Source organism: Vanellus vanellus, assembly GCF_965231255.1.
Source record: "Vanellus vanellus genome assembly, chromosome: 11".
NCBI classification, from domain to species: Eukaryota; Metazoa; Chordata; class Aves; order Charadriiformes; family Charadriidae; genus Vanellus; species Vanellus vanellus.
In genome coordinates this window covers 16,314,514-16,339,469 of record NC_138916.1, presented here as the reverse complement: position 1 = coordinate 16,339,469, position 24,956 = coordinate 16,314,514, and the positions used below count along the sequence as shown (strand labels likewise).

The window sequence follows — 24,956 nt, the reverse complement described above, 5'->3', positions numbered from 1 at the left end:
AGACAGTGCCCATTCTACTGAGGACTGGCAATTATTTATAGTTTGAAGAAAAAGTGAAATTGGTAAGACTTGAGTCATCAGTTGCTATCTTACTTGGGTTACCCATGTGGCTGAGGAAAGACCTAGGGAAAAACCTGTCCCTTCAACATGGATGAAATGTCCCTGTAATAAATGCAGCCAGCTATTTAAACCATATGTCTAAAAGGAGCGGGATCAGTTTAAGAATTTGATTTCAAGCTCAAAGGATTTTGTTATATTGGGGTTTTAATTCTCTCCCCTCCCCTACTTCCTTTACTCTGAAGCCCTTGAAAGATTAGATACTAATCTAGTTGTCCTTCAGCTGCAGAACTACAGTGAATTAAAAGAAATGCTGAACTCTGATACATGAAGTGACCACCTTTAATGCATGCATTATTATATATGCATTATAATACCAGTATTATCACGAAGTTGCAAGATTCAGGCAGAGGAACTAACACAGTAGTTCTTCCAAGTTCTCCTTTTCAAGCCTGGCTTGTACATCTGGGAAGAACCATGTGTCCAAAGCTGCTGATGTGCCTTTATAGCCTGGCTTTTCACTCAGCTTCTATTTGAGCCAGATGGTCTTGGCCAAGATCCTGAAAGTATCGACTGACTGCAGACTGTAGGGTTTGACACCTGAGATACTGTTGCAATTCTAGTGCAGCACTGATTAAGAATAAATCTCCTTTCCAACCAATCATCCAATTTCTATTTCTTGTGGTGGTCAAGGTTTTTAGAGCAGTACAGAATCAACTTCTTTCATCTTAAAAGTTGCTAGTCTGAGTTGATATGCTAGGATTTTTGTAGCAGTGTTAACTGTGCCAGCCAACTAAATTGGTCAGTCTTATATTTAACATGACAATTGATATTAATATCCAACAGTAGATTGCAAAAAGCTTTAATATTGTTTTTTATCTTCAGGCTCAAAATGAGTGCAATGTTGGAAACCCCTGAGCTGCCGGCAGTGTTCGATGGGGTGAAGTTAGCTGCGGTTGCTGCTGTTCTTTATGTTATTGTTCGCTGCTTGAATTTAAAAAGCCCAACTGCCCCTCCTGAACTCATTTACCAGGACTCTGCTTTGGCCCGGTTTCTACTCAAATCCTGCCCACTTCTGACCAAAGAGTAAGTAGTATATGTTTTTCCATGTTGACTGTGTTATAGGGAGAAGAGCTGCACTTAACCATTCTTCTGCCTGGTGTGTTTCTTAAACCTGGGTGCAAAAGATATCAGGAGATTCTCTTGAGAAAATAAACGTGTTCTAAGCGAAGCATTTCATCGTTGCAGTATCCCGGGTACCTGGATTTAGGACCAAGTCTTGTTGTGCAGGGCTCTCCATGGACGTAGGGAAAAAGTCATCCCTGCTTCTGTGTAGTATCTGTACACTGATACTGTACTATACCAGTACTATATAGCCCACTGTCTGTGGAAACCGGGGGGGGGAGGGGGGGGATGAATGCAGTCAGCACTTGTTCCTGTTCATATACTCTCCTTTCTACTAGCGAAGAAATCTGTTTGGGCTCACCAGAAGGGAATGTTATCATGGTGTGTCTGGGCACTTATAATGAACACAGAGATGGCTATTAGTTTTAAAGTGCCTACTCTTATTTGAAGTGCCTTAGGTTGATTGAAGACTAATGAAGTCTATTACTGGGTAGACCACATCATCATAACTAGTTTAATAAAGTAATGACATACTGGCCAGCTCTAAGCCTGTTGAATCCACTATCAAATTCACCTTATGTCAACTGTGTATTTGAGCAGACTGATCCTTGACCTTCCATTCTAGGACCTCCAGAATCAGTGCAGCTGCCCTTACCTTCACCAATAATATGAAGCATTTACTACAATTTCAGGAGGCTTTGGAGGGACAAGGACTTTGATTACAGTATTTTTCTTCTGCAATCACTTTGAAAACTTGAAAGTTCTATTTAGAAGCCCTAAATACATCAATTATCTAGTAAGCGCTCAGTGCAGCTGCATGAACCTTCCTTTTGGATCTCAAAAGTCAAGCTGACTCAATGATAGTCATTCTAGGAGAGATGAGAGGCTTTTAGTGGTGCTGTGTTAGGTGCCTTGATTACATAAGGTGTAAGATCTTAGGCCATGGGATCTGTAAACTCTTAGAGGAAACAAAGCATTATCCATTTTAAATTGGAGCCCAAAGAGGGTTCCCTGATGCACTCTGACTTTGGTAGTAACATAAGGGTGTGGTGAAACTGAGCATTGAAACTGGATTCTTGATTATGGCTGGTGACTTGAGTGCAAAGCAGTTGCTTTCCTAAAACATACTGAGTAACTAGAAGCTCCTTAGTGTATCTTAGATGCTTGTCATCTCTGTGTTGGCACTCTGGATTGACATGTCCCTAGTCAGTGAAAGAGCAAGCATGAAGCTGTGCTGATTACTAGCCTTGAAGGCATATTAGTATCAGGCTAATCTTTGGAAACAAATTGTAAGCTAATTCAGAGTCCGTTTTACTTCTATTTCAGCTCTGTTCTCATGGCACAAGCTCCTAGCACTACTGTATTACAGCCATGTTTCTGACTTTCTCAGCTGGAGAACAAAGTATTCCCAAAGAACATGTCTAAAAATTGCAATACATCTGTTGTGCATTAATTGCAGGAGTGAGGAGCTTCTTGCAGAACCCTAGTGGTGTGTTAAGCGTGCAATCTAGGTTTGTTTGCTTTCTCTGGATCAGCTCAAAGCTCAGGCTTGCCAGCTTCTCTGAAAACCGTAGCAGTTATTTCCAATATGTGGTTCTTGGGGAGAACGTTGCCTGAAAGGCTTGCATGACCCAGGGAAACAAACTCAGCTGAAACAAACTAGAACAAAATGTGTCAATAGGTAGTTTTTCAGTCTTATTACCTCTATACCTGTGTTAGGGGAGACAGGAATATAATTGCTGTTGGGCATTGAAAGGGCTTACAGAAAAGACAACTCTGTAGGATGATGTATATGTGACTTTTTGCTATTCTGGTGATGTTATCACAAACTTTCAATACAGAAATTAAAAAAAAAAATCAAAGAAATCTTGGTTTTAGGCATGAAAGTCACCTGGAGACTAAAGGGGAACAAATATATTTAAATTCCTGCAATTTGCATGAAATAGTTTGTAGGACTAATTAGCAAAAATCTATGTGAAAACAGCTTTCCACTGGAAAATCTTGTAAAGCTTTGATTACTAATTATTCAGAGTGTTAGGAAAGCTGATTAAGCAGCTCTTTTCAAATTCTATCATGAAAGCAAAATAAGTAGCCCAGTAATCCCTTGTTATATCACTACTGGGTTTGTTGTAAGATCTGTTATAAGACCAATTCTTCTGTACAGCTGTGAACTGGCTTTCAGAACTGGTTTGCTCAGCTCCTTTATATTTAAGGGAGGAAGGGGTAAGGGTATTGCTGGGAAAAAACAGGGTGGAGGGGAGAAAGCAGAAATAAGCGAAGTTATTCTATCTGTTCAGCTATTCAAAAATACTCGGCAAAAACACTTTTGGATTTTATTTTCCCCTCATGGCACTGTCCTCACCTATGGACTTTCTCAATATGTTGTAACCATCGTGTAACCATCATGTCATTCAGTAAGCCAAGTGGTGGTAGATGAATAGTTTAAGAGCTTTGGACAGTAAAACTGCCTAAGCTGGCTGTGTGCCAGGTACCTTGTACTTACAGATGTTAGTACTGCTTTTTGCAATTCTCTGAACTGCTAGAAGCTTTCTACATATCGATCAAACACTGGTAAGCAATAGACTGTGTCTTCGTAGAGCTTGTTTTCTTACCTCTTTATTTCCCTTTCTCTACTCTGTCCAGCTCTGTACTTCAGCTTACCAAGTGGAGTAGCATAATCAGACTTTTTTTATTCAAATAACTGTTTCTTGCATGGAAGCTCTTGCAAATCAGCACAGCTACTGGTGCCCTCAAGTACTTGGGCCTAACCCCTGGCTGCAGCTGTCGTCTTTTCCTGTCTTTCAAATTGGTACAGAAAGTCTGCAATCTGCTCTCTTATTCCTGTAGAAATGCAGCATTGGCTCTTTGATTCATGAAGACAAATTTGGCCAGTGCTTGCTGTACTGGGCTAGAGATTTTTTTTGGCTGTTCCCAATTTCTTAGGCTATCAAGTGTGTGTGTGTGTATCTTTGTTCCTGTAGAGCCACAGCACAAGTGTCATCCTTATCGAAAATAATTATCCTTGCCATCTGCACACTTTTATCATTAATAATGGCAAGCTCCTCAAAAATTGAGGGAGAAGACTGTCAAGCCTGTTAGTAAACACTGTCAAAGATCCAGCCTAGATCCTTCTTATCCTTTGTTTGCACAGTAACCTGTACTGGATAAGCAGGCTGCCTGGTGCCAGAAGACACTTTTGCACTGTCATTGCTCTTCTCCTAGATGCAAGGAGACAAGTAGGCAGAAAAACTGGCTTCAAGCTTTTCAATGTTCTCTTCTTCCATCTAATAGCAAACAGTGTTTGATTCCTGTCAACTCCTTGGTGTTTTACCCTGAGAGAAACGCTTCCAGGAGAATAATAAACTAAACAGTGCTACTCATGAAGCTTTGGCAGGTGAACATGTTGAGAGGTAGAGAGGAGTGGCAGCTCCCTATTGGTAAGTTGAAGCATTGACCATGGGGAGAGAAGCAGCCTCAGGGGCAGCTGAGTCCTTGCTAGATGCTCTGCTGTGGCATTGGCAGCAGTCTTGGGTTCTCCAGCTCTCATCAGCAAGTAAGATGTCCTGTCATACTTATGTCCTGTTTTGACTAGAATATTTCTTGTAGTCACTGAAGGTTTAGGAGGGGCGTGATGAATACCTTACTAAATAAAAGCTACCTAAGTTGGGAAGGAGGTGGTTTAATCAAGAAGGCTGGTGTGTACTTCATCCAGCTTCTGTGGGCAGCGAACACATCTACTCCACTTATGTTAATTTCTTTTTCAGAGGCTCAGGGGACATGGAAGCTCCATAAGCTGCTTTAAATTTTTGCCATTACATATTTGCTGTGTTTTCATCACAACTGAACAGTCTGGCTGAACTGATGCCAAAAAAAAGCTGCTTTATACATATTTGGGAGGGAGAGGGTTGAACCCTGCAGACTTTTAAATGGGCTTTCATGATTGGAGTTCAAATTGCATTCCCTAGCATCAAATAAGGGACAAGGTTCAAACAAGGTTTGATTTGTAAAGCATCCTTTAAATACCTAGAAACTGCTCTGTAAAGGGGGAAAAATAACCTGTTGCCTGTTTTAGTGCAGGTGGCAGTTCTCAGGGTGTCCCCTGATGTGGGCAAATTGTAGACTGCCTTCTTGCCATCAGTATCCAGTGTACAGCAGCACGTCAAAGCTGATGTAAGAGTTAATGTTTAAAGTGTTAATCTCCTCAGGAGAAATGAAGTAATGCTCCAGAAATAAGCCCGTTGCTGAACTTCCACTTCAGATCTTTGAGGACCTGAATGCTGATGCTTGCTAATAAAAATAGCACGGTTTTTATGTGCTTTGTGTGAGCTGCTTACACAGCTGCTGCTTTCCTAAATTCCTGCAAACTGGGTGATGTATGTGCTCTAAAATCATAATCTGCTGCCTGAGAGCCACTAAAACTTAATCTACGATCACATGTTGGAATTGTTTTTAATACTAAAATGCTAGGAGAATGTTTGTGAAACACTTGGGAATTCTCTTGCTCTCAGGCACTGTTGTGGACAGCCAGCTATCAAGATGTGGGGCTGTGCTGCACAGCTGAAACACAGTATTTGGAGCTAAAAAATTAGCATTTGTGAACAGCTTTATGTAACTGGCAGTGAATTCACTTAGCCAGTTAAGACTGAACTCTATACTTTTGCCATATAAGTCAGCTTCCATAATAAGTAACTGGCATCCCCAGACCTGTTCTCCTGTCTGCCTTCTGCTGCAGAATCCTGTTACTGGAAGTTACAGGACTGGCTACTGGAAGCCACAACTTAACTGTCTCAAATATTTGTCTTTACTCAGAGTGCCTGATATCTATTGCAGCTGACCAAATCAAAACAGGGAAATGAGTCAGTTGAAAGCCTCTGGGTCCGGAGCAAACTGGGAAGCCATTCTTGTTTCACAGAAACTGAGTTTTTTGTTTCCAATACAACACAACTTTGCCTTAAGATCTTCTGTGTTATCAGTACTTGCTTGTCTGTGCTCTTGTGGTACACCATCCTCATCCTTGTGTGGGCATGCTATACCTCTTTGGCAAGAAGTCTTCCTGACTGTTGTTCCCCTCTTAACTCTTGTCTTCTCTAAACCATTGTTGCAGGATGTTGGAGATGCAGCTTATAGACATGGTATCTGTGCCTGGGCTTTCGTACATCTGTGAGCAGCTTTGCTGGAACAGGGCACACTGAGGAATGCATAGTGAAACTTGCTGTACTGGGGTAATCTCTACAGTACACTGCTCTTCAAAACCACTTTGGTTTATAGCAGGCATTATAGAGAACTTGAAGTCTGCCATGTCTTTGAACACTTTCCCTGTTTCTACTTAATGTCAATGCCAGAGGGAAGCCACCTGCTTTTATGAGTGGGGGGGCCTTGTTTGGAAAACAAATGGTTAAATTTAGCAGTAATGATAGCTTTAGTATAAAATCTAAAGGGCAATGCTTGAATGCTCCTTAAACTGGATACCACTTAGTTGCTCAGTCTGCATGTTATCTAGCTCATGTTTCCATGTGTCACACCCTGCTGAGCTTGTTTTCTTAAGGTAAGCCATAAGAAAAATAGCCTGAGTATGTGTTCTTCTGCCTATGGGATGATTCTTTCAGAGGAGCATCTCTTTTCAGCTGTTTGCCATGAGGAATGTTGGCTTCATTGCAAAACAATCTGTGTTAGATATTGCTGTCAGCACTGGATAGTTAGGTTTTTCAGCTGGATTGAGTATGAAAATGTCTCTGGAATTGTTTTTCACATAATACAGCTTAAATAAAATTTAGCTTGTCTGAGCTGCTTTTTCAGAGGGTGAGGACTCTTGCATAATTCCTGGCTAGTGTTTTGTGTCTCACCAGTGTGGTATCATGCACAGTCATGACTGAAGAGTTCTTTCTATGCCCTCCTCTTTGTATGGTTTTAGTAAAAGCAAGCTGAAAATCCGTACAAACCCTGGATAAGAAGACATCTTGTCCTTCAATCCTGTACAGTGTAGCGCTATTATGCTCAGTACTTGGTCTTGGAAATTCTTGTAGACTTTGTCTCAAAAATGTAGATATAAGTCACTCATCTGAAGAGTTTCAAAAACAGATTTGTCTGTTGCCAGAATGGAGGGTCAACAGAAATAGTCTGACAAACAGATCATATGCCCAATTGTGCTATGGATTATGAGGATGCTTTGCAAAGTCAAACTTGTCCATTGACTGAGGACAGCTTTTACTGGAATGCAGTGACACAGAGGCATCACTTTGTTATTGTCAAGGCCTTGTAGTGCTTTGTTGTAGGTTAGATTGGCAACTTGTCGTGGTAAATTGAAGTTTAATATTTTTAGTAGCTGTCTGCTTTTTGCATCAGTCTGGTGAGTTTTAATCTGTCTTAGTTTTTCACTGATTATGCAAGATCTATGCAGTCTGGGTAAATTCTTTCCCCCTCCCTGTTGAAGTCTTGATGTTCAGGCTCCTGGAGCCTGAATACTTAAGAGAGTTTAGGATATCTATCTCTCTATCTCACCATAAGCCTATTGCTTAATGGCTGATGCCCAGTGGCAAAAGAAAAGATAGGTGAGTTAAACTCTGAAATATATGCACGTGTTAGAGTAGCAGTTTAATTGCTTTGGTTTTAAGTGCAAACTGCAGAAATATATTTAATGTGCTTAAGTGTGACTAAGTGGAAGTAACATCTCTGCATCAGAGTACTGTCCTATGCACATTACACATGCTGGAACTTGACCTTTGAATATTTATCTAGAAGAGTAGTTACATGCAGAGTGACTAACACTAGCATGTCTTTGCTGCAGGCAGTGTAATGCTTAAAGAACTGATTAGAGTTAACGCAAAAGATAAGCTGAGCATTTTACTTGCTTGATCCATAGGCTCCTCTGAAACCACTAGCTTGTGCACTCTGAAGGGAGCAAGCAGTGAATACACCCTTGTCCGTAGGATGTCACACAGTTCTAGCCTTCAGATGGAAATGTGGAACCCATAGGTAGCATTTGTCCATCATTATGGGTGGAGTCACAGGGATTCCTGCCTTGATTTTAGTCTTTCCTGTAATGAAGAACGTCTCAATGAACCTGCATGTGCTGTTCACATATGTAAAAGCAGTGTAAAGGTTTGACTTACTGAAGATCAGGTAGCTTCCAGCCAGGTTATTTGAAGGCAGGTTTGGGGTTTTTTTCCCCAAGAAATCAGCTGTGACCTGACAGGAGGCATGCTGTGCTAAGTAGTGTGCTCTTGCTGTATGCTTGAAGCCATTTGTCTTCATTTAAACTATAGCAGTAGTGGTGAGGCTTTGAAGACTCTTAATTTCCTCTATAACAGCATTCTGTGGCATGTGCTGTTGCATCTATTCCACTGGATGACTGTAACTTACAGCTGGAAACTGAACTGTAGGTAAAGATGAGGAAAGGATTGGTCCTTGCAGAGAACCTTGATTATTTTTTTTCATCAAGGTAGTAGCAGTAATCAGTCACAGCTGTATAACTTAGCTGCTGTAACTGGAAAATTTGCTTTCCTGTTAGCCTGAGGGGTAAGACTTTGGTTTTTACCTGGCATAATCTTTGATTTGGGAAGCATTTCATAGAAACAGTCACCAAAACTTTAATGCATATGCTTAACTTAAGATTAGAAACCATGCAACAATGTTGACGTCTGAGTCTCTTCTAAAAGAGCTGAAAATTCTTATTATAGGTTGTATTTGACAGCTCTCCTCAAAAATGTTGCTAGCAAAACCCATCTGCAAAGGACTTCTGTGAAAGAAGACAAAAAGCCAGTCAAGCACAGCCTACTGTAGGGTATGGCTACTGATCTGAACTGGTCGTAAAGTAAATGACTGGGGTGAAGCTAGCTGCATTTTCTTATGGTAGAAGAGCAGTGTCTCTTCCATCTGGCATACTAGTTGCTGTTCAAAACCCTCTGCAGGGAGCTGTGACTTGAGCAGAACCGTCTGTAGTTCTTGTGCAGCCTTGTTTATATTGACTGTACTATCCTGATGCGTGTCTGCTTTGAATCGTGAGAATGTACCCGCTGACTGCTTTCCATCTCTCCTAGCAATTGAAAAGGATGAGCTTGTACAGTCCCCATCATTGTTGGGAATCTCTGCGTGGCTGGCCTGCTGCACATTGCACCTGGCAAGAGCCACCTGCAGTACATATCAGTGCAGAGATGCTGGGCTGATAAAAGATAGATAGTGCTACTAGCCTTGCATAGATTCTTTGAAAAGCTTTATCATTGAGTGATCAAATTCAAAATGCACTGAGGGCTAATTTACAAGGTTACAAGCATCAGTTGGCAGCTTTTGTAGCCTTTATTAAAGCGCTGTCTACTTCTACGGAAATCTATTTTAGGTCTGGGAAGTGCACTTGCAAAAACTGAGTGAAACTGTACAATGAACTGCTGTGTAAGAAATATCCATCATGGATAAGGGAAAACAACAGGGAGTAAGAACATACTGCTGCTCTTGTCTTGGTAAACAAGCCTAGATAGTTCTTATTTTAAGAAGTAGTTGTTTTTTGAGGAGTGTGTAGAGACAACGGGGAGTTGTGGATATGACATCTAAAAGCTGGCATGGGGAAGAAGGTCCAGCTGTGTGAGTAGGTAGTGTCAGTGCACAAAGGCAAGGTTTCTTCCACGTTCTAGTGGATTATGGATTTACATAATAAATCTGAGCCCTGAGCTGCTAGTTTTCTGTGAACAGGGAAAAATGTGAAAGAACATGACCTCTGCTTTGTGTGGTCTCAAAGTTGAAGGGAATAATTGCAGGAAGCCCTAAAAAACACAACAGGGAGGGAGTTCCTAATACCTCAGGATCCAAGGTGGTGTCAGCAGCTCTCAGGCTTCTTCTGGATACCCTGCTCTGTGTAGCAGAGACCATAGCTCCTTAATTGGAATCATGTCCCCTGGGACTGCTATTCTCCTAAACAATAAATCATTCATGCTTTCCTGTTGAGAGCTGATGTAAGTATCTTTTTCAAGGCATTGGCTTAGTCTGTCCTTTGCAGAGTGGCCAGGTGACTGCCCTACCACCACCACCATGTGGGCAATACTAAGTCTCCTGTTAAACCACTTGCAGCTCTGCTTGTACTAAAAAAAAAATGGTAAGCAAGCCTTTAACCCCTTCCAGCTAACAGCTGTGTTTCCCCCATGTCTCTTTTTGAGGGCCAGTAAGCCACGAAAAGGGAGACAATCTGCTTTGTCACCTAGATTTAATATGCCCTTGATAAACAAACATAGTTTACTATTCAGTGGAGCTTGGCCAACTCTGACAGGTCCTTTTAAAACTGTCCCAGCTTTACCTAACTCTGCTTGGGTGGCAAAATCATCCCGTACCATGTTCTTCATTTAAATGAGAAAAGCAGTTCTGTATCAAATCATCCCAAAGAGCAAGTCTTGGGCTTTCAGTCTTCTAGAACTTGCTATGAATCCTGTGGTTTCTGTCTCTGGCTTGTACGGTCAAGTGCTTACACAAGTTCATGTGGCTTAACCCAGCAGGCTTCAATGTTTCAATTAAAACAGATTTACAACGTTTTACAGGTTTTGGCAGTCGGTTTGGTTGGCTAGCAACACGCTGTCCCAATCTCACTGAGGCACGAGGCCTCTGTATATTTGGTGAGAAGCATTTGTGCATGTAATGTTTCAATATAGAAGAATGTCTAGATTTTGGCATCTGCTGCTATCAGTGCTGATTTGCCAGCTTTGAGAGCACATCCTTCTCTCTTCTTGCGTAAGGCTGCAAAGATCAGTGCTGCCAGTTCAGTCATAGCAAAAACAACTTTGTATTTGTTACTATACTTGATAGCAAGGGGGAGACTTGTCATGGGAGTATTTATCTGTTCACAAAAGCTTGTTAACATAGGAGGGATAAACAATTAAACTACCGCCTCTTTCAGGTACATTCCACCCCTGATCTGGGGAAAGAGTGGACATATCCAGACTGCCCTTTATGGAAAAATGGGGAGAGTGAGATCGCCACATCCGTATGGACTTCGCAAGTACCTCACAATGCCAGATGGAGCAACAGCCACCTTTGATCTCTTTGAGCCACAGTCTGAGCACTGCATTGGAGGTCAGTCAAACAGCTGATGCCTGCATCTAGCTGCTAACCTTGATTCTGTGCTCTGGTGCATGGATGAGGACATGGCTACTTGATTTAGCATAAAGGATAGATGTAAATACTGGCAAAGGAAAGGAGCTGCTAAGCAATACTAACCAATGTGTGGAGGCTGTGAGGCCATCTTGCTGTATACCTATATCTCAGGTAGCAGGAGAGACCATACTACAGTAATTAACTGTTTATTGCAAGGGTTGGGGAGCTAAAGACATGAAGAAATGTTCCATAACATGTACCTCAAGTGAGAGGCTGGCAAAGAGAATCTGGTGGTAAGCCTTGTGGAGTGTCCTTTACCTGTTAAGGTTGTGGGAACATAAAGCAGAGACTAGCAGTGTGGAGTTCTTCATAGCCTGCTGTGTATGGAAAAGAAACTAGACCTTATCTCCCCCTTAGAAAAACAGATTCGTGGTAGTCTTTACTAATAATAGCTATTTAAAGATCTGCATGGAAACAAACTCCATGTGCACAGAGTATGAAGGAGTCCAGATGTGATGAGAACTCCATGAAAAAGTGGAAAATCATGGTGATTCCTTACGACATCATGTATGTATATTCAGAGTGAATGTCAGCTTTCAAATGCACTGTTAGTACTACTAACAGCAACATTTAAAACTGAGTTACTGTGGCTTGACTTCAGAAGTGCGCTTTACCTCTGCAGTAGCTGATTTCATTGTGAGCTTATGTTTCCCATTCGGCCTTCAGAAAAAGTTTTCTTAAGTATGTCAGCATTGAGATCCTCATAGTATAATGCTACACCAGACCAGTTGCTGTTGTCTGTATCACTGAAGAGAGTCTGAGCAGTGCTTTCCTGATGAGGCAAAAATTCAGTGGCTAGAGCTGCTAAGTGTCAGAGCTTTGCACATAAGTGCAAAGAGTCTGATAGCTCATTTGAAAAGCATATGCTAATCCTGAATGTAATTTACTGTGCTTACTTGAATTACAACAATTACTTTCTCAGTTGATGAAATTATAATCTTGTTAAACTAGTGAACAGTGTCAGCAGATCAAATATCATTAGATTAGCCATCATCTGCTTTGTGGCTAATGTCAGTCGATCAGAATGTCTGTGCTTAGCAAAGCATCATTTTGATGATCTGTTACACCCACTTCCGGAAGGGAAATAAGGGAAAAATAGCATAGCCAGTCTACTTGGTGCATGAACAAGCGCTGGGCTCCAGAGCTTCCACACACTTAGCAGTCACAACAGGCTGTCAGAAGGCAGAACATGTGTAACGTCAAAAACATCCTTCAAAGGTAAGAATTTACTCTTGGTCTCTAGGCAGTGCCCGTAGAACTGTTTGGGCAGTTTTCCCTGAAGTTAGAAAACTGTTCATCTCCTATAGCATGAATTACTTTTTTCACATCTGTAGCACTAGAGCTGCTAGTCTCCTGTCCCGTACTGGATTTTTGGCAGACGAATAGGATTTTTAGCTTGCTTCTAGTAGATGGTTTCCCATGGATCTGAAATGGAAACTATCTGAACCTCTTAATTTGCATGAAGTGACATTTACTTAACTTCCCTCTCTTTCTGTGCACAGAGGATGTCACGATGGTAATCTGCCCTGGGATTGCTAACCACAGTGAAAAGCAGTATATCCGCACTTTTGTTGACTATGCGCAGAAAAATGGGTACAGGTGTGCTGTCCTGAATCACTTGGGAGCCTTACCAAATATTGAGCTCACTTCTCCACGAATGTTCACATACGGTAGGTACTTTATGGCAACTGGGGACTTATTTTCAAGCTAGTGGAATTTTTAGGGCTTGATCAGCCTCCTTTCAGCATAACACAACTGCCATACCTGAATGAGGGTAATCTTGTACCGGTTCTTAGGAACTAAACTGAACTTATGTGTGAGGAAGAGGGGAGGCTACTGCTGGGATTCATTTTTCCTTGTCTCTTCTCCTGGCTTTTACACATGTATCCTAATCAAGGAGACAGTTTTTTGAAAACAAAACTTCTGAATATAGTTCTTGTGTCTACTAAGAGCCTGCTCAAATAATTTTAGAGATGCTGAAATGTCGGTTTAGTGGAATGTGAAACAAATCTGGCTCTGAAGGACAAATGCTACTTCTGAGGCTTTGTAAAATGTAGTATAAGTTTGAACCAGCCTATACAGAAAGTACATTTTGATCCTAGGAGGGACACGTGAGGATTGATCCCTGGATGTAACAAATGTCAAGGAACAGCAACAATTCTAGACTGTGACAGTACAGCTACAGAAGTGGTAGTGCTTAACTGCCATGATTTTGGGCTTTTACCTTGAGTATATGGAAATCTTTCTTAACCTAGAAGTTAAAAGGAATAATGTATTTGGAACTGTGTTAAGGGTGACTCTAGCTGTTCTTAACTCCCCTGCTAGTGAGTAATGTGATCTTGGTAGAATGTGGCCGCCTTGACGGTGACCTGATCCTCTTGTTCCTGGATTCACTTGAGTCCTCATGCCGCTCTTTACTGCAAATGTCTGTAGGTACATTATGTCATGAGTAAATTGTGGGTTTAGCAGACTGGAGTTAAGTTTCATTTTCTTTTTTAAAAATAAGTAAGATACTGCTAAGAGTTTGGATTATCAGTTTGAATGTTCATCTTGAACAGTTGAATTGACAAAATAGAAATACTGTTCTTTGAGATTCTGGGGCTGGCAGGCAAATAGGCTGTAATTCTTTGTTGCTTGTTTTGCAGTTATTAAATCCACTCCTCAGTGGAAAACACTTCAGGAATACTACATACTTCAATTTGTATTGAGGTCCTAGGCTGTTAATGGCTTCAAGCATACCTTGTCTAAGCTTGGCCTCCTTAAAGTATTCACTTTTTTTATAAAAATCGAGAGCTTTCTTCCATGGAGCTTTGCTTTAGACCTTAGGGAGTTATTCTGTAGTGCAGCTCTTGAGACATACCTTTCTGAGTCTTTTATAGCCTTGGAAAGGGCAAGGAATGCCTAGCACTTCCTTTGAGTAAGACAGTAAATCACTTGGTGGAGTTGCTTATTAAATGGAGTGCCAGCAAGACCATAAGCAGACTTTACTCTGCCTCCAACCCAAATATCCTAGTTGCCTTCTAGCTTTTGCTGGACTCCTGACATATTGGTTGAGGAGCAAATAGCCTAAATTTGGGATTCACTGAATCCTCTTATCTTTACATCAAGCTTGACCTGTTGCTGTTCTAGTTTAGGATTTCTGAAATAGTTGCCAGCTGCCCTCAAATCATGCAGGTCAAACACTAAAGTATTTTGACTGCTGGCTTCTTCCAGAGGAAACTAGAGCAATACAGCATTTATCTTGAGCCAGAAGCTGGATCCCTCAGCCTGTGGGCTGCAAATGAGTGCTAGCTGAGAGCAGAACAGATCTGTATAGAAGCACTTACCTCTTCTCTTGAAGAGGGGATACCCATACCTCTTCTAGGAAGCTACAGCATCTTTACTTCTTTGGTGGTCAAAAAGGGCTAGCTGCCTCTGCTTAAACCCTTCCCTCTGCTTCCAGAGAGCACCTGCTTAGTCAGGCTCTGCAACAGTCCACTGAGAGCTCTGTCCTGACAAGCCAGCTCTGCATTTCCATCATGTCCCTGCATTAGCATGGATTTAAGGATCTGTGGCAGTTTTGCCACAAGCAAAGGAGCAAGCTGCTTTTCAGACACCCCACTTAAGGAAGTTTGTCACTTCTGAACTTGGGAAAGTAATGATGTGCAGTGTTCTTAGATAGAAATGTCAATGCCAAAGTTGTTGGACTCCTTAAGCTGCTTTAGAAAGAAGAGTTTGGATTGTCAGATTAGCTGTTGCCATGATTTTTAAGCAAGCTAATTTAATCTTACTTGGGCACCCTGTCAGAACTAAGGTCCACAGGACTTGCAAAACAGATACATGAACACGTGTGAATCAGAGCTTTTAAAAACTTAAGGTTATTGAAAAGTCAGAAAGAGGTAAGAAGCTGAACTTAAAGCACACAACTGAAGCTTGAAGTGGGAATCTAGGTATGTTAGAAGATGATTCTTGACTTTATCCTTATTTTTAGGTTGCACCTGGGAATTTGGTGCCATGGTTAATTACATCAAGAAGACCTACCCTCAGACCCAGCTGGTTGTTGTGGGCTTCAGCCTGGGTGGAAACATCGTGTGCAAATACCTGGGAGAGAGCCAGGCCAACCAGGAGCGAGTCCTGTGCTGTGTCAGCGTGTGCCAGGGATACAGTGCACTGAGGTAGGTCTAGAGGCTTTTCCATGCTGGTCTCCTGGGGGTATGAGAAGGGGCAGATGTCTGACAGGGTACATGTGGAAGGGCACGGTGGAGAGCGCGTTGCTTCTCTTGCATAGAACTGGTCCGACAGACTGCAGCATGTGGGATGCCACCTCCCTGAAGAATCAGCCAAAGCTTTGTTGTTTTGGCAGCACAAATAAGCTTTCTGTCAACAGTGCAAATAAGTTTTCTGTACCTGGCCAGGTACATGCTGGCAGCTTCTGGTCTGTGTGTGTGAGCTGGCCTAACTGTCTCATTACTGCAGCATCCTAAGATGAGGCATTCCCTCTGCAGTCCTGGTATAGTTAACCAGGCAGGCTGGGCAGCATGACAAACTGCTGAGATGATGCCAGGTTTTCAGGCAATAGTTTACACTTTCTCATCACTGTGAGAAGTATCCCTTGGTTTGTAATAGCTTTTCTGGTTTCAGTGTGCAGTTTTATCTGGCAGCTCTTACCTGAGACACTGGAAGGAGACGCAGCTCATACACTCTTACAGTCCGTGTTCCCCGCTTAGTGTGTGTCACTGAAACAGGGCTGTGGGCTGCTGAGGAGATGGAGAGGTACTTGCAACCATGCTATACAATTTGGAAGGTGGGGAGAAGACAACTTGTCCCTAAAGTCTACCTAAAATATTAACCTGTGGTTCCCCACCTGTAAGCCACGGCTGAAGCACTTCACACGAGCTGTAATAGCTCCACCTAGTGCTAACACTTGCATTTACTGATGGAGGATCTGGGTACAGCACTGCTGGTTGAAAACTGGTGGCTCAACTAATGTGCAGTAACTTCCCATGTATGCACCATTAGTGAAGATTAAAACAGTGCAAGTGGCTAAGCCGCTGCTTTCAGTTTTTACTGGCTGTACATATGGACAACTACTCAGGTGTAGCTGACTTTACAGTAATTTAACTGCACTTTTGAGCCCTGAGACTATTTGAAAGGCAAAAGGGGCTGTTGAGACTAGGGTGTTTGGGTCAAGATCCTTTGGGCAGATAAAAATGGTGAAACTATGGCATCCCTGTGAGGGGCTTGCTATGGAATTTGGCCTCCCAGCCTGGTTGAGGTAGCTGGAACTCTTGATGCTGATGATGCCCTGCAGTATAGGGACCAGTTTGATACTAAGTAGTCTGAAGACACCTTTTATGAGTTAAGTTCTTACAGGTGAAAGTAAGAAGCTTTTCTGGAAGCATTAAGATGTGACTAAAAGCTTGATATTCATGTCAGTAATATTCCAGCATACCTAATCCCTTTTGAGATCAGATGTGACTACTGCTAAAAGCATGTATAATCTACTGCTAGGTTCCCATGAGTTCACACCCTTAAAATCTGAACAGATGCTTTCAGGAACAGTCTTTCTGTTTTTGTTTCAAGTAAAATGTGTCTAGTTGTCTTGAGGTTCTGGCATGGAGCACAGAACACCCTTTTGAAGTCAGCTCCTCAATTGCAGCCATCAGACAGGGTTTGCAAAGATCGCATCTGGCTGCTGTCCACTTCGTTCATCTTCTGCAGTTATGCAATATTGTATTTCTGGTCTCCAAAATGATGTGAGTAATGCTGTTCTCTAAGGCGATTTCTGTAGTACTATGTCATGATGTGCTGGTAGAATAGCAGGGCAAGGACAACCTGTTTAACAATACTCCACTTGGATATTCGTGTGGAAAAACAACAGCTGTTTGAGTTTAATGCAGGTCTTCAGTGGGTTGTGTGTATTACTGAGCTCTTGACTCCACCTGCTGGGTAAACATCTACTAGCAAATCTCTGGTCACAAAACATCTGCTATGCATTGCTGGGTAATCAGCAGGAAGGCTTTTCAGGTCTTGTGTCTCCCTGCCTAGTATCTACTTCTGCTTTAAATGCTAACTAGCTGAAGACCTAGGGGAAAGCAACATTGGTAATTATCTACTAAGCAAAAAACAGGATAGGGAGGGCCTTGTGGCCTGGTTGTAGAAGTGTGAGGGAGGAGGTACAAAATGCCTCCAGGTGGAATGGTTAAGCCTTAGCCTTCCTGGGCTTGGTCTGGTAGGCTAAAATAACTAGTCTCATCCCTCTGGGCTATGTGAAAGTGGATTACCATGGTAGACATGACCAGTTAGTTTACAAATCCACTTTCTTTTTGTATTAGCTTGTACAGTCTTTATCCTCCAAATAACTTTAGGAAGTAAAGGAAAAATGTGGTCGTGAGCAAGGTGAACCAGGGATCTGAAATGTGAAAGCCTTTCCAGAGCATTAAGCATGAGTTCCATAGTTGGACATAATAAAGTCTCAGCAATACTAGGATCTACCAGAAGAATATGAGACTCTTAGTTTAATGAATTAACACAGACTCTGGGGAATGTGTTCCCTGAGGCTGAATGGGGACATGGCTCCCTGTTCCTTGATCTCTGCCTGCACAGGCTTGATTCTGCGTCTTGATCTTGTGGAATGCATCTTCACCATACCTACAGGCTATGGGGAGAGAACTCAGCTTTGAAACCTGTGCAGTCCTCAAAATACCAGAAGCTGTCTTTTTTCAGTGCTTGTAGCCCTTCATATTAGGAGTACTACTGTACACCACAGGAACTGCAGGGAAATGTAGTAGCTCTAACTTCAAATGTTTTGTAATAACTTAATAGGCTTGCTTAGAAAATATGTTGTGAAGAAAGAAATGTGCGTCTTTGTCTTCCTTCATTCCCCTGCCCTGGCATAAACATGGTAGGTATAGTCTGGCTAGACAAAAAGATACAGAAGTGTGTTTTGTTTTGTTTTTAAAAATCCATACTCCATCATGGCTTACTACAAGAAAGCATAGCTTGCATTTGCTCTGGTAGGGGTCTTGCAGGTTGTGGCTTGGGAGGTCATGCTAAATATGCTGTAGTTCTCATGGTATGTGAATGTTTAAATGGCAGGAGTACTTCAGTAGCTGAAACTGCTCCCAGCATTCTTGTGTTGCTCAGTAAATGATAGTGTGTTTCCTCAGTAACAGCAAACCCTGGTAAGAGTAAAGCTATAACCTGCCCATGACCCTGCATAGCAAAGGAGTGCTGGTATCTGGCAGACCTCACAGAACTCTGCAGGGCTTTAATTCTCTTTTAACAATAGATAAGCTGTGAAGTGCTATTCTGCTTTGAGAATAGGTAAAGACCAACTCGGGTGCCACTTGCAGTTGCAACTAGCATTTATTCCTATAATTCCTGCCAATGAAGCAAAAATAGTAATAGTGTCTATATGTATTGGAAACAACTGCACAAATTATTTCTTCTGCAGACCTAGATACACAAATAGACAACACTTTGTTCAGCAACAGGTTTTAGTGCTTTCCTTGGTAGTTGCATTAGGTAAATTACATTCAATTTATGCAAAGGGATACTAAAATCCTCTTGTCAGTGCTGCACATCCTGACTGATGGCTCTTAAATGCTCTGATCAAAACTGCTAATTCCATTGTGCGAAATGAGACTGCAGATCTGTTTTCTGATACTACCAAACTTCATCGAAGTGGAAGTCCTTTCCTGGAAAAGGTTAAGCTGTGACAGGGAAGGCCTGGACATTTGTTTACATAGCCTGTAGGCTGCCATAAGGTGTTACAGTGTATTAATCTGATCTTTCGAGATCTCCATTAACAGCTTTGATTGTTCTGCACTGTGTTTTTTCTAGGGCACAGGAGACCTTCATGCAGTGGGATCAATGTAGAAGATTTTATAACTTCCTCATGGCAGACAACATGAAGAAGATCATCCTTTCTCACAGGTACTACAGTACATCACTTACACTGATAGTATTGATTGGCTCAATTGCAGTATTGGATTCCTGGAAGATTATGCAGCAGTTCATTGCTTCGTGGTCTTTAAATGAACTGACAGAGAAGGGGAGCCCATGTCAATCTCTTTCATATACTGTAAAATATACAAATAAGCTTTGGTGATCTTGTTAGAAGAAAGCAGGCTTTTGTCTTTTTGCCTTCTGAGGAAACTTGCTTAATGAATAAACAAGATGTGCACAGGAAAATATTGTAATTGGACTTCAAAGAGGAGTATTCTGCATCTGTTTCACTTCTAGCCAAAGAATTCCCTATTCAAGGAGCCTCTTGTTCTGCCACCTACCTGAGGTAGGACTAATCTTCAAGATCTGCTGTACGAGGCTGCTGTTTATCAAATGAGCAAATAGTCAAACTGTAGCTCTGGCTTCTAGCTGTTCCTCTAGAAAGAGCATGTAGTCAGCAAAATGCTTAGTGTTACTTTTCCTGGAGCGCAACTGTACTTGTAGCATCCCTGTGCTGCTGTTCTGCTCATTGGCTCCAACATAACAAAGGAATTTGTGTTAAACAGGTGACATGCTCAGTGTTGTGTTTTCCTCTATCAAAAGGTTCTCTGCGTACTTCTTTCTAGGGCAATAAATGTGTAAGTACCTCATCTGTGCATATTTGAAGTTGCCTGACTCAAGGGGAAAGGAGGGGAATATCTAAGACCTATTCCAGTTAAGAGCCTGTGTCACTTGCAAACTTTTCATTGTTTTCACTCCTGTGCAGTATGAAACACTTGTAGAAGGAATTAGGGTAGCTGACATGTAGGATGATTCACATAATTCATTCCAGATTGACAAATATTTAGACAACTTGACCAAATTTAACATGTGAAGTTAGGTAAGCCCTGATTAAAAGGTACTTAAATTCATAACCCAGAAAAAGCCAGTGCTGGCTTGGAAGGCAAGCCTGTTAAACTTTTTTCCATAATCACTTTTAATCTAAGGCAACTCCCCCAAATCAAAACTAGCCTCCCTCCTACTCTGCCCTGCAGCTGCCTCTGAAAAGGAATAAAAACCCCTTTCCAACTTGTGGCTTTTGTTCTATTTGTTAGGGGAGCAGTTTGTTCTGGTGAAGAAACACATTCTCTCCCAAGGGCAATAACTAATTATGACAAGTGTCCGTAGTAAATAGCTTTCTGCTAAGGTAATGCCCCAAGTAATTTCTGCTGTGTGAGCTAACCTAATATCTGTGCTGGGGAGACTTTAGGAGCAGATGGTGATGGAGATGCTATGCCCCAGACTGTGAGTGGTCTCACCCAAGCCACCCACAGGTTTGGTCTGAAGCCAAAGGACCCTCCCTCTAACATGCAGCCTCTGTTCCAAATATCCTTAGCGCTGTCTGTTCTGGGAAGATTCTCTTTAGAGGCCCCTCGTGCAGTTTTTCAGTATAACAGGAAAACATTTTGTTCTATAAAGAGGCTGCTAGGGTTTTTGTTGTGCCTTGCTGCAAAGGGAAGTGAAGAAATAAGCTGTGCGTGTTCCCAAGAAAGCCTCATGTATGTGTAGCCCACTTCTAGTCTTACCTTGTCAGACTTGGTAAATTCAGTTGTCCTAGAACACGGACAAGGCTTTGCTGCCCTTGTTATGTTATTTGGATGTTTTTCTTGATGTTACTTTTTCAGGCAAGTTCTCTTTGGAGATAACAACATGAAGAAGCCACAAAGCCTGTCAGATGCTGACCTGAGCAAACTCTATACAGCAACATCCCTTATGCAAATTGATGATAACGTTATGAGGTATGAAGGGCGAGTCTCTGATCCTCTGTAGAACTCTAAAAGTACCTTCTCATTCAAGTGTTGCTCTTGCATGCTCCTTTCTGTGGCTCTAGGAATCTGCTGAAATACAGTGCTGACAACCTCAATTTCTTCCTTGCCTTCACATTAAATAAAACTTACCAGGAAAAAGTTACTATCAACAGTCACAGCTTCTGTAAAATCATCCAGGAGGCATTTATTTATCAGTAACATCTGAACCTGCAGCCTTCAGTCTAGTAGGAAGAGGTCAGCTCTACCTGCAAGCACTAGCAAAAAAAGTGCAGAATGTAGAAATTACCTCAGAACTGCTCGTGAATGTCCTTTAGCCCTGCTTGAATTTTGAAAAAATGTTCTCCAAAAAAAAAATTACTGCCTTCTTCATAAACGTTAGGGTTGGCTGAGATACTATAACCTTTTTTTACATGTCGTACTATAACCTTTTTTTATGTCATACAAACACCTAAACTAAGGTCGCCACCTTATTAACCCGTAGCCTGTTACTGCCTGTGTCCTTGAAAACAACATAGCACTTGTGGCAGTGTTCATACCATGGCATGTTCTTTTCAGACTTTGACACCTTTCCAAAATGAAGCTGTAAACTGTCAGCTATACACCTATAACAGTTTTGGCAGACTGGGAATTTTGCTGGCTGCTTTTTAACAGCCATTCTTAGGGAAATCTCCCCACTTGTCCCTCATCCCTGAGGCCTTTCTAGTTTGGGCCAACAGCTATGTTGTCTCATGTCAAAAAAAAAAAAAAAAAAAAAAAAAAAAGGCACTTGAGCATTGGTTTGCTGAATTCTCGGTTTGGGATGGAGTGCAAATGATCTGGCAAAGAACTGGAACCACAATGAATTCTGGGTGGCTTGTAGGCAGGCTCTTTTGTCCAGTGTGTTTGAGGTTCATAAACTGGTGGGTTTGTATTTGAAAAGGCTTTCAGGTAAAGGTGAATAAGATCATAACTCTTTCTTTCTTCCATATGTACAATTACTTAAGTGAAGTGGGATACTTTAAAAGAAATGCCCTGAAGGCTGCTAGAGTTCAACTTGCATGTTTAACTTGCCTGTGCTATCACAATGTTTTGAGTAAGCACAGAAAGCATGAAGGCATGTGCTGCCAAAGGTGAGTTTTGGAGAGACACTGGGTAGGAAAAAAGCATTGTCTGTGAAAACTGAGGCATCATTCCTATCTCTGCATATATGTCCTCACTTGAAAGTAAGAGTCACATGGGTACTAGAAGCAGATGGTTGCAATGTTAGTCTTCTCTATTTCAGGAAGTTCCATGGCTATAGTTCCCTGAAAGAATACTATGAAGAAGAAAGCTGCCTGCATTACTTGCACAGGGTAAGCTCTTGCAATAGAGACTGCACTTGTACCTTCATTTTCCTACTGGTGAGAAAATGCTTGGTGGTTTCTGTTGTTGATACGTAGACACAACTGTCTTAGTTGGGATTTTTCAGAAATAATTGGGCACACAAGGGGATTTCAGTTCTTGCTACCTCTAATACTAGGGCTAAATGCTCTGGGCTCCTAAGAGCTTATAACTCTGACAGGTAGTAACACCCAAGTGATCTAGGTAAAGCTGCATTCAGCTGAACTGCTCTGAGTGTATGAGGATAAAGTGGAAAATGGGTGGTGGCATAGAGCCTGCAGTTTCAAGGAAGAAAGGCTTACTAGATTCTGTGGAAGAGACTTGGGATGCTATCTGGCAGGCAGATGCGTAGCAGACTAAAGTTTTGCAGAAGTGGAACTGGAAGATTAATTCCTTGATCTACTGAGCCAGAGGATGGAGACATTCCAAGGGAGTTTCCTGGACTTTAACCAAGGTGTCCATTACAGAGCTGGCACTAGCTGACTGATGTGCAAAGCAATGCAGAGCAAAAAAGGGTGTGGCTATTTGAATTCTGAGAATGGGGAAAATCTGTGATTCAATCTGTATTTGCTTTGATGCACCCCTGCCCCTTTCGTACAATTGAGTTTAAAAAAAAAAAATAGAAATCAAGTGCTGCAGAATACTCCATCGCTGAAAATCCACCAGTCTTAATTTTTGACACTCTGCTTTTCTGATGCTTCTCCAGGTACAGGACAACTCTGAAATAAGATGTCTTAATTGTGTTGATCTAAGATGCTTTTACAGTTGGTAGACTGAAATTCAAATATCAGCCCCTTACTGGTGTGTCTCTTTTTCCTGTTCTGCCATGTTTCTCAATGCAGATTTACGTTCCTCTCCTGTTGGTTAATGCTGCTGATGACCCTCTTGTGCATGAGAGTCTTCTATCAATTCCAAGAGCTCTTTCAGGTATGTTGAAGCAGTCTCTTCTAGCTGTGCGTATTTGTGTACCTGCAGGTTCCTTATCACATCATGATCCATGACTTCAAAGCAGCTTGACTTGCCTCCTTACATCTGTAATCCTGTGGGAGGTGTAGTAAGCCTCTTTAAATCACCAGTTGCTAGAACTAGCAAGGCTAACCTTGAGCAGGAAGAACTTGAGTCCTTTCAGGGACCTTCTGCTGTTTTGGCTTGTGTTAATAGCCAGCAGGCTATATTCAGGTTACATTCTGGAATGGTAGAATGCTTCATTCCTCACTGACCTTTAATAGAAAGGTGGGCTATTATAGTGATAGTCTTAATCAAGTACTGATGAACAGCCCCCTTTGACAAAGGGAGGGGTGCACATGTGTGGCTGTGTCATTTGATACTGGACTAGGAAAGGAGTTCTTCAAGCTGTCTATCTTCAGCCAAGAAAAAAAAAAAAGGCAAATTACCTTTAGAAGCTCAGAAGAGGGATCTGGCTGCTGCTTTGTTGCACAAATAGTGGGTGCATGAGGGAGGGAAGCATTCTTTTCCTGGGTGAGAGCTGTGAGCAGAGAACTTATCCACAGTTGCTTCCAGACAGAAGCAAGCGCAGGGATTTTCTCAGTATATGTGGAACAAGGTGGCTGATGTACTTACTGTCAGAGCTTAGTACAGCTCGATACAATGCTAACAGTCATAGTTCCAGTGTATATGAGTTAAAGATGCTCATTCATTAAGGAATTAGCATTATTATGGCGATACAGGTATTGCTGTAAGGGCCCAGCCAGCAGCATTTCTTGGACAGCCTTCTTGTACTGGCTGGGATTGGCTCCTGCAGACTGTCCTGTTGTGTGACGCAGTACGGTTATGTGCTTTGGACTTGGGCTTTGTTTAGTGAATTTCAGCTTCCTACACATGATTGCTCCTTTGATTCAGATGCTATGCCAAGGGTAGGGTTGATTATCACAACTTAAGATGGTTTTATTCTCAGCTCCAAGATGTTAACCTTCTGGAACTTTCTGCCTTATTTTGTTTTACAGAGAAAAGGGAAAATGTCATGCATGTGCTGCCCCTTCATGGAGGCCACCTGGGATTTTTTGAGGGGTCTGTACTATTCCCGGAACCTCTTACCTGGATGGATAAGCTGGTGGTACAGTATGCCAATGCCATCTGCCAGTGGGAGAAGACAAAGTCTCACTGCTCGGACACAGAGCAGGCTGTATCTGGCCAGGAGTAATTGACGCAAAGACTCTGGATCACTTCAATGTATCTCCCCCTTTGGGAACATCTTGTTCTCTCACCTGCTGCTTCAGGTTTCCATTCTCCTTAATATCCTATGGCTGGGGTTTGATCACAGTATTTTCTTCTGAAGTTGGAGTTAGAGCAGAGGTTAATACCTGGTCAGAGCATCTTTGCATATATAGTCACTTGGGTTTGTAATTTACTGCTCTGCTTGAAGAATTAGATTGCTGACTGTGACTTGTTACAAGGTTATTGAGCTAAAGACTGCTTGCTTTAATATAGCAGAAGTTTCAAATGTCAAAATCTCTTTACCTGCTGATCAAAAACTTGATCTGCAGCTTTTGTTTAGGTGTAGATGACAGAGTAACTATGATTCTGTTC

At 41.9% G+C, this 24,956-nt stretch overlaps 1 protein-coding gene across 1 annotated transcript; it reads left to right on the top strand.

The window, feature by feature from the left end:
* ABHD2 (abhydrolase domain containing 2, acylglycerol lipase) lies at positions 1 to 24,570 on the top strand (the record flags this gene model as incomplete). The annotated part of the gene is made up of 10 exons (XM_082488549.1): positions 1 to 62; positions 943 to 1,143; positions 11,057 to 11,232; positions 12,816 to 12,983; positions 15,284 to 15,467; positions 19,138 to 19,230; positions 20,907 to 21,020; positions 22,312 to 22,381; positions 23,252 to 23,336; positions 24,374 to 24,570. The coding sequence occupies exons 2-10, from the start codon at positions 950 to 952 to the stop codon at positions 24,568 to 24,570; spliced, it is 1,281 nt and encodes a 426-aa protein (XP_082344675.1). The 5' UTR covers positions 1 to 62; positions 943 to 949.
* Between the last annotated feature and the right edge of the window lie 386 nt (positions 24,571 to 24,956).